Source organism: Papaver somniferum, chromosome 1 (assembly GCF_003573695.1).
Source record: "Papaver somniferum cultivar HN1 chromosome 1, ASM357369v1, whole genome shotgun sequence".
Lineage (NCBI taxonomy): Eukaryota > Viridiplantae > Streptophyta > Magnoliopsida > Ranunculales > Papaveraceae > Papaver > Papaver somniferum.
In genome coordinates, this window is record NC_039358.1 from 215797021 (window position 1) to 215806962 (window position 9942).

Consider the following 9942-nt stretch of genomic DNA (forward strand, 5'->3'; position numbering starts at 1 on the left):
TACGAAGTTGGTTTAGATTTTGTATAGCGACTTAATCCTGAGAGTATTCAATTCTGGACAAGGTCCCGGGGTTTTTCTGCATTTGCGGTTTCCTCGTTAACAAAATCTTGATGTGTCTTTTACTTTTCTATTTCCGCAATTATAATTGTTTTATTATAATTAGAAGTAAAATACACAAACGTTAATTCCTATTTACTTGATAGCAATATCCTATTGTGTTTGGTTAAGTCTGAGCCTATTATCAAGTAAACATACTTCGTTGTTGTATTGTCTCGATCTTGTATCCATAGTCAATCACACAAGTTATCTTGTTGTCGTATTGTCTCGATCTCGTATCCATAGACAATCACACAAAGTGTATTGTCTCGACTCAGTCCATAGACAATCACTTTCGGAGAAAGGACTTATAGGTGGAAAAGTTTTAGATTGAGGCATATTTAGGTACCCTCGTCTTTTCACTGTTGCCTTGGTCTTTTTAGCCTTTCCTGTCTTTCTCGATTTTCTTGTCTATTCTGACGCACTGCTTCTTGAAATTCCCGCGCTTTTACATCTTCCCTCCTACGTCTGCGTCTTTCATTCCTTATATTATCTTGCACTTCATTATTTTCTTCATCGTCCTCAGTGCGGTGATGTTGATTCCTGTAAGGCCTTCCTATCCTTTCTTCCAGTAATATTCGTGCGCGTTCTTGATCTCCTTGTTGTGCGTACTCATTGTCAGCGCGATTATCTTCTCCTTGCTGTACATATCTATCCTCCCTGTAATATTTTTCCATGCGATTATTATGGCGCTGCCTTTCCATGTTGTCGCCTACATTTACATATTCGGCATGATTGTTATTCAATGGTTGTTCTATTCGGTTATCTCTAGTGTTCGATCGGCTACGCATTGAGGTGTTCCTACTTGTCCTTAATGCTGACGATATGCGTGTTGTCCTGGACGTCGTGCATGATCTTTGCTCCTGCAATCTGTTGTTTTATTCCCATAGTTCAGCGTTTTGATGCGTTAAATTCACTATCGCTTCCCCTTCTCTACGTCTTTCTTCAGCTAATCTTTGTCTCAGCTCCCCTGTTGTCATGTTTTCTTTGCTTCCTTCGATCGGTCCTTCCTCATGAGTTCTTTCCTCGTTATCTTCCGTCGTATATGTATCTGTTGTATGCATACTTACCTCATCATAATTCTGGTTGTTATTTTCCTCCTGCACACGTTGGATCTGAGACTGGATTTGCTGGGTTTGATTATTTCTTTCACCCATTGCTGAAGATTCACCTATTTCTCCTCCTCTTCTTCTTGCGATTCTTCTGCTCCTCCTAGTTGCTATCACGTGCTCTGCTATGGATGCTTCTCTTACCATCTTTACCTGAAATAATATCTTCTTTGACAAAATATTAAGTGATCCTTTTTAAGATCTAAAAAGGGAAAAAACCAACAACCACTGAAGATCCTACTGCCGAAAATGAAGCTTAAACTTAACTCTCGTTTTTAGATCTAGTATGCAAAGAGGAAAACTATCGAAAAGAAGAACTATTTTTTTGTTTGGAGAGAAAACCAACAACTGTTTTAAACCATTTTGAAAATTTCACAAACAATGAATATCTCTTTCACTGATTCAAGTTGTTTATATGCGCCAAAATGTAGTTGCAGGAAATCCTACAACCTACACCCAAGTGATTCTATGAAATAAAACTAAGACATCATAAGAAAATCTCTAAGTCCTTTTATTAAAAGTTAGAACAAATATAAATGAGATATGAGAAAACCCTAACTTGGAGGATAAAACAACTTCTTTCTCCTAAATTTTTCACTAAAGCTCTCAAAAAACAGATCTCTCTACAATGGCTTCTTGTCCCTTTTATATGAGTTACATAGTGGAGGACAGCTAATAAAACCCCTAATTTCGGATCTGGAAGGGCGATATTCCTGGTAATCTTCGCACTGACCTTTCTAATTACCGCGCTGATCTTCACATGTTTGGTATGACTTGATGATGTCATTGCACTCGCCAGTGGTAGCATGATGGGCACGTTATATTCGCCTGTTACCAAAGTGATCTTTTCACATTCTTATTGGTTGTGCGGTATTTTGCACCCACACCGGCCGTCTTGCAGTACAGTGCCACCAAAGAGTTACATAACAAACACACTAAATGCCGCACGATTTACTGTATTCCGCTTTTTAAGTGTTTCCGAATTTTGGCCCAAAGTGTGAAAGCGGCCGTTTTTTACGATAAAACGGTGACGGGATGAATTTAGCTATATTGTTGGGTTCTTGATTCACTAATCGTTTCATTTCCCCTTTACTTTCCTCAGCCAAATCACTATTTCTTGAAACCCTAGAATTTCTTTAAAGACCATCGTCGTTGTAAATCCTTCTCTGTTCGACAAAAAGAAGATCTCAATGGAGTATTTCAATCTTTTACCGGAAGAGATTACGTTGGACATTATCAGTCGATTACCCACTGAAGATGTTCTGGAATGCAAATTAGTTTGCTCGAATTGGAGAAGTCTTGTTCGCGATCCATCATTCTCCAAGATGCATTTAGATCATCTTCATCATCCTGCGGCTGATTCTGGTAAGATGTGTTTCATTGCTTTGACTTCTGTTATTGAGAGGAATAAATACAATCTTGAGCATGTTAAATCAAAGAATTTTCAGTATTTTGAATATGATGAGAATCAAGAATCAATTGAGAGAATTAGAAGGTTGAATTTCAATCCTCCATATGGGTTGAATACTTGCTTTCTTGGGTCATGTAATGGTTTGATCTGTCTTTCTCAGAACAGCCCTGAATACTTATACCCCTTACCAGGGAAAACATGTATTTGTAATCCCATCACCAGAGAGTATGTTTTGCTTCCAGAAATTGACAAAGTTGGAAAGCATCGTGAGATTAGTGGATTTGGTTATGTTGCTTCAACCAATGTGTACAAAGTTGTAAGAATGATGTTTGAGGACGAGACCGAGTTTATGGAAGCTCACATATACACTCTAGGGAGTAGAAATGGATGGAGAAACATTGGAAAGTTTGATTTGGGAGCCGATGGATGTTATCAAGAAGGTATCTTTGTCAATGGTGTTCTTTATTGGCTGGACTATGATTCAGAAATGATGGTTACCTTCGATTTGGCTGAGGAGGAGTTTTGTGAACATCTGGCACTTCCTTCCCCACCAGAGTATGATTACCATGATTATTATCTAGGGGTTTTGGATGGGTGTTTGTCTTTTGCTATTAAGGTAATTTCCGATGGAGCTACATGTTGGGACGTGTGGCTATTGAGAAACAAGGATGATAATCAAGGCGTCAAACAGCAAGAGGTACATCACTCATTGGGTTGGGTTAAAGTGTTTACCACGGTTGATGGCTACGGATTGTTTGCCGTTACAAAGAGTTACGCTGCCTTAACTTACTACTCTAACCATATCAACATTCACCACTTGGATGCTTCAACCTCAAAAATGATTGTGGATTTCAGAGAACGTTTTAGTAGTGTAATACCTCACAAGAACACCTTTGTTTCATTGAAAGAATTAGGGGAAGAAGATACAAAGATAATGTAATCAGTTAAAAATGAGGAGACGGAAGAAAGCCGTGATCAGCTTTTCAAACATATGTAGGAGGATGAGACCCTAGGACCTGCTTATAAACTGGTAATCTTCGTCGCACAAGTAACCTTTGTGTGAACCTGAATCCTAATGACATTGTGTAATATATGTTGACTACTGTTATTATGTTTTTATATCATCGATCCAACTTTATGCTAATGATGTTGTATTTGTTAATGACTCGACCTTATCTCTAAAGGAGAATATGATGTATTCTTTAGTAACTTATTTCACTTATGCATGGGAGTCTAATTTTCTTTTTGCTTCTAAGTGATACTTGATACATAATGTTAGGTATCCAAATTGATAGTTCATATATATTTTCGACTGGTACTTCAACAAATCCTGTTATGTTAAAGTTGTATTCACTATCATATTACTGAAGTTTGTCTTCATGCATCAATAAATTTCACAGGATCCTACAAGTAGAGAGTTCTTAGTGATATCACATTTCCATTCTTTTGTTAGGTACCATTTATGACTGCAACTGGTGCAAAGTTTGCACTTGACGATCTTGTTTCTGTTGCAGTATTAGAGTAGAAATATGAGATACCTCAATTTTGAAGCCTTTTTAGGCACATTATCTGACTTTTACTAACTTCGTATAGCGTTTTGGTTTGAGATTTATCTTGGTCTTTTATGCTGTCCGTTTCTTATATCATCTGAACATTGAATTACAATTTTTGTCCATCTGGTCAAAAATTAGAATTTTTATAGCTTGATGTTTTCCTTGACCTACAGAATTTAGCACTTTAAATTTGGCACAAATAGTTCTAGTTAGTCTTGGTAGTACCATGTGATTGGGAAAAAGATGGCACAATGTTAGTACTATGTGATTGAATTGACGAATCTAGGAGTGTCTGTGACCAGTAGCTAGCAGCATAGTCCCATCCGTCAAAACATAAACTTTTTTACTGCTGCACGGCGACAGCATGATGTACAATTGTTGGAAATTTAGATCTTTTAGTCAAACTTGAAGGACTCAAACTGGTAGCTAGAAAGTGTTGGACTTTGTCAACCTAAAGAGGCATACCTGATGGCATTTGGGAAGGGGTACTGTTATTAATATCTGGAATCTAGATGGATATGAAGGAGTCTGCTAAGAATCCTTATTCTTATAACTTCCTTTGTGAATGTCTCACTGCTCAATTACCTGTCATAGCATGCATCGTGATTAAGACACTTTTCTATGGACTTTGACAAATTTTGGTAACTTCACTGTCAAGTCTGCTAATACAAACTTTTGAATGAGATACAGGATCTGAAGGGACAAATACTACAGCTCCAATCTAGGAGGAGTTACGGAGTTTGGATCTGATTCCTAGGGTGCAATTCTTTCTTTGGAGATCAAACATCTATTGATTCTTCCAACTAGGGAAGTTTTATCCTCAACAATTAGCATTGATTGCTCTTCTCACCTTATCATAATTTGCTCCATTCTGTAAAGCAGTTCTGTTTGCTTCAACTGGTATGGTATTCACCAAATCTGGTTTTTCAAACTTGAAAATATTTCCTTTTTGTATACTGGTAAATTCATTAGAATGTTTGTGAACTGGTAGATACCAGCAGTTAGAATATCTCACTGCTCAATGAGCTGTTATCACTGGTTGTAGCAAGCAACAATACTTCTTGGTGTTGCACCTGCTGTCAACACACTAGTCGCTGACCTGCACCACCTGGTTTGTCAGATTCTCCCCTTCAGGTTGCTTACCTCCTGCACCACCTGTATATGTGCCTAGCTCCTCTTGATTCTGTGGATGCCCCTAGTAAAGATAAAACTGCAGCGTACGCATGTTACCCCTGAATTACGAGCCGAAGTTCCTCGATAACAAATAAGTATTTTGCTGTCAGACCCCTAGAAATTTTAGGTAACATGGTTCACAAGTATGGAGTGTGTGTAAATTTAGTTGTTGCTTTTGGTAATATAAATCCCTGAGATCTACTCCTATGTTTCAAGGTGTATAAATCCCTTCTACAGGGTGTGCCGAGAGTAAAAGTGAAAACTTGCTTAAAGCATGGGAATGACTGTTTATATTTTATTTCTCATGCTGTAACCTGAATACTACCAATAACCATAATTTTTCAACAAACACTTCTCATCAAAGCTTCATTTGAATCCCCTGATTGCATATAAGCAGCAACAAGTGAATTCCATGAGACTGCCTTTTTAACACACCACAACCAGCGTACATTTGAACCAAAACCCTTTAAGACCAAATTTTTAGTTTTTATGCTGGCACAATTCTTCCGTTTCTAAAAGTGTTTCCGATTTTTGGCCCAAAGGGTTAAAACGGCCGTTTTTCCGATAAAACGCCCATTAAAACCACCGGATAAATTGGGATTGTTCTTCATTAATCGATTCAATCGCCCTTTACTCTTTCCGCAGCCAAAAATCAATCGCTATTTCTCAAACCCTAGAAATTTATCTAGGGTATTATCTGTAAATCTTTCTGTAGGAGGGGTTTTTGAATCTGATGGAGTATTTCGATCTTCTACCCGAAGAGATTACGCTGGACATTATCAGTCGATTACCCACCGAAGATGTCCTGGAATGCAAGTTAGTTTGCACAAATTGGAGAAGTATTGTTCGTCGTCCATTATTCTCCAAGATGCATTTCCATCGTATTAATCATCCTGCGGCTGATTCTGGTAAGATAGGTTTCATTGCTTTTACTTATCGTATTATTGATGGGAGGAACAATTTCGCCTTTCAGTATTTTGAATATGATGAGAATCATGAATCCATCGAGAGAATTACAAGGTTTAATTGCAACCCTCCGTTTGGATCCAATACATGCTTTCTTGGTTCGTCCAATGGTTTGATCCGTCTTTTCGAACGATATGAAGAATATACTTATATTTGTAACCCCATCACCAGAGAGTATATTATGCTTCCAGAAATTAAGAAAGTTAGAATGGATCGTTGGAGGAGCGGATTTGGTTATGTTTCTTCAACAAATGAGTACAAAGTAGTAAGAACAATGTCGGAGAAAAAGACCGAGTTCATACAAGTTTACATATACACTCTAGGGAGTGGCCATGGATGGAGAGACCTTGGAAAGCTGAATTGTGGATCCAGAGACTGTTATAATGATGGTATCTTTGTCGACGGAGTTCTTTATCGGCTGGACTCTGAATTAGAAGTGATTATTCCCTTCGATTTGGCTGAGGAAAAGTTCTGTGAACATCTGTAACTTCCATTGCCACCAAATGATGTTGGTGGTTATTATCAACTAGGGGTTATGAATGGGTGTTTGTCGTTTGGTGTTGATCGAGATGAATGTTGGGACGTGTGGCTAATGAAAAGAAGAATGATAATCAAGGCATAGTAGAGCAAAAGGGACATCAGTCATTAAGTTGGAGTGAAGTGTTAAGGGTTTGTGATGGCCATTTAACGAAGAGTTATGCTGTCTTAACTTATTATTGTAACCATATCAACATTCAGGACTTTAAAGCTTCTACCTCAAAAACAATTGTGGATCGTAAAGAATTTTTTAGTGGAGTACACCCTCACAGGAACACCTTAGTTTCGCTGAAAGAATTAGGGGAAGAAAGTACGAAACTAATGGAGTCAGTTGAAATTGAGGAGACAGAAAGCAATGATCAGCATTTCAACTAGCTGTCGGAGGGTGAGACCCTGGATACCTACATATAAACTGGTAATCTTCGTAGAGATTCATCATTTTTAAATTAGATATCAAGTAATAGTAACCTTTGTGGGAACCTAAATGCAAATCACATTGTCTTAGTGAGTAATATATGTAGACTACTGTTATTATGTCTTTATATCGTTGATCCCACAATCACATTGTCTTAGTGAGTAACATATGTAGACTAATGTTATTATGTTTTTCTATCATTATGGGTGTGTTTTCGTTCTTTCATAATTTAGGTTGACCTATGTTGCTTTGTTAACTCAGTATTTTGTTAACGACTTGACCTTATCTCAAATGATTATGCATGAGAGTCGAATAAGTAAATGCTGACACAATTGTGAAAACGAGTGCTTTCCCAGTAGTATGGAAGGAATAGATTTCTTCTTGCTTCTGAATGTTATTTGCTAGATAATGTTATGTATTCAAATTAATAGTTTATACTACTCCCTCCGTCCCTAATAAGATGACCTACTTGGTTTTAAACTTTGTCCCATAAATAGATGACCTATTTCACTAATCAAGGGATATTTCTAAAACTACCCTTTTAATTGATTATTTTTTCTATAAGAAATATGTATAATTTGATAGTCATGTTTATATTCGTTGCGTAGGTGTTTTAAAATGCTTTTCAACGGTATAAAATTTATAAAAAACCGTGGTGTGGTATAGTTTAAGAGATAAATCGTTTCTAAATTTTACTAATTATTGCCCATAAGGGTATAATTGTAAAAAATAGTTAAATATACTCCACTTTCCTTTTTGCCTTAAAATTTGTGCAAACTACGACTAGGTCATCTTATTAGGGACTGAGGGAGTATATTTTTTCGACTGATACTGCAACAAAACTACACCGGATATTCTCATCATTTATCTATAAATTTCGCAAGAACCTACAAGCAGAGTCCTCTATGATAATATATTTCCATTCTGTCATTAACTACGTTTCCATGGGAATTGTGATGGATTGCATTCAGAACAATTTTCGTTGGTAGCAAGGATTTTGACGTCTTCATCCGAATGGATGAGTTTGCACATAAATTGTGATTATTTATGCACTTCTTGCACATAAATTGTGGTTACTTATGCACTTCTTGCCTACTTCCACATTTGTATCATTTCCCAGTTGTTTAACAATTTACCTCTAATTTAGTTAGATGCAAGTTGCATCATTTCTTAACACAAGAGTTCTGGGTATGTCTGAGTTGATGCTCCAAATCTGAGAATGCCCAGGGTCTGAAAACAGTGAAAAGTAATAAAATGGGTTACATGATTTGTTGGTACTAATTTTGTTCAGTGTAGGGATTCGGTACCCTGCTTTTCTATTAGAGAATTGATAATGACTGGATGGTGTTCTTGCAGATGGAGAAATTCACATATATGTACTTGCTATCGGATTACCGCCTTAAGAGTTATCACCTTGTTACCAGACGTGTCTAGGAGCAGCTTTTTGAACAGTATGTGGGTTTTCAGGCTTGCAGAATTACCTTTGGTACTGGTAAATTCATTAAAATTTATGTAACTGTAAATTATGCACTTTAGTTAACAGGTTGGTTGAATTATCACCCAACAAACTTTACTGTCAATTTGTTTTTTTTTTCAATTTTTGTAGGACCTCGTTTTTGAAATCAGGAAATAGAAATTGTAAATGCTCTGATTGCTCTGCAAGTAGTTTCCTAGTGTTCCCTTGCTGTGCTAGCTACAATAGTTCTTGGTGTTGCATCTGCTGTTAACCCACTAATTGCTGCACTTGGATAAGTTTCCATACCCTGGTTTGTCAGATTTTACTGCAGTGGGTATGCCTCCTCTCTCTTCTGTGGTCGTCCATAGTAAAGATAATAATTGCTGCATACATGTTACCCCTGGATGACGAGGCGAAGTTCCTCAATAGCAAATAAGTACCGCGCTATCAGATCCTAGACCTTCGCTGGCGCTGTCGGAAGAAGTTCGGTTCACACTATGGTGTGTTCGTAAATTTAGTTCTCGTTTTTCGCAGTCAAAGCAATGATGAATCTGAGTTCTTTCAAGGTGTATAAATCCCATTTATAGGGTGTGCCGTGAGTAAAAATGTGAAGACTTGCTTAAAGCAAGAGAAATATATTGGACTAATACTGAAGTAACTGTGAACATTACAAGTAGAAATTTTGGATTTATTGGAGCACTTGTTACCTTGATGTTTTACCTTTCAATAATTCAAGTAGTCATCTGGTTGGTATTTTTTTTCTCCACTGATGATTAATGGTGACACCTATTTTTAAGTATTGGTGCTTCCAAGATTTCTGCTTGTGTTTGCTCCAAAACACGAAAATGCTATATGACCAGCTAAAATCCTATTTTTAAGTATTTCATCCTCGACGTAAGGATGAAATTTAACCACGAACAAAAAGTGGGGGTTTAATGCGGCCACAACGGCACAATGTCTTCCGTGTTTCTGACTTTTGGTGCAAAGGGTTAAACGGCCATTTTTGCCGCTAAAACCACGGGATAAATTTGGATCCTAGATTGCTCTACAAGTAGTCTCCAACCCTAATCGTTTCGTAACCTAGAATGTCTCTAGGCTATCATCTGTAAATTTTTCTCTAGAAGAGGGTTTTGAATCTGATGGAGTATTTCGATCTTCTACGCGAAGAGATTACAGCAGACATTTTTAGTCGATTGCCCATTGAATCCGTACTTGAATGCACAGTT

General features: G+C 37.3%; 1 protein-coding gene across 2 annotated transcripts; it reads left to right on the forward strand.

Moving 5' to 3' along the window:
- The first annotated feature begins 2291 nt into the window (after positions 1-2291).
- Positions 2292-5123, forward strand: LOC113315793 (putative F-box protein At3g16820). Of its 2 annotated transcripts, none has more exons than XR_003342961.1 (2): positions 2292-3646; positions 4860-5123. XR_003342961.1 is itself a non-coding variant. In XM_026564048.1 (2 exons), the coding sequence occupies exons 1-2, from the start codon at positions 2396-2398 to the stop codon at positions 3554-3556; spliced, it is 873 nt and encodes a 290-aa protein (XP_026419833.1). In that variant the 5' UTR covers positions 2292-2395; the 3' UTR covers positions 3557-3840. The 2 variants fall into 2 exon arrangements, 1 of the variants encoding a protein (XP_026419833.1); XM_026564048.1 differs by lacking the exon at positions 4860-5123 and having other exon boundaries at positions 2292-2570; positions 2859-3840.
- Positions 5124-9942: the final 4819 nt, after the last annotated feature.

Coding starts and splice junctions, on each gene's coding strand:
- LOC113315793 (XM_026564048.1), top strand. CDS start 2,396: ATGGAGTATTTCAATCTTTTACCGGAAGAGATTACGTTGGACATTATC. Junction 2,571..2,858: donor TCATCCTGCGGCTGATTCTG/GTAAGATGTGTT, acceptor TTTTGCTTCCAG/AAATTGACAAAGTTGGAAAG.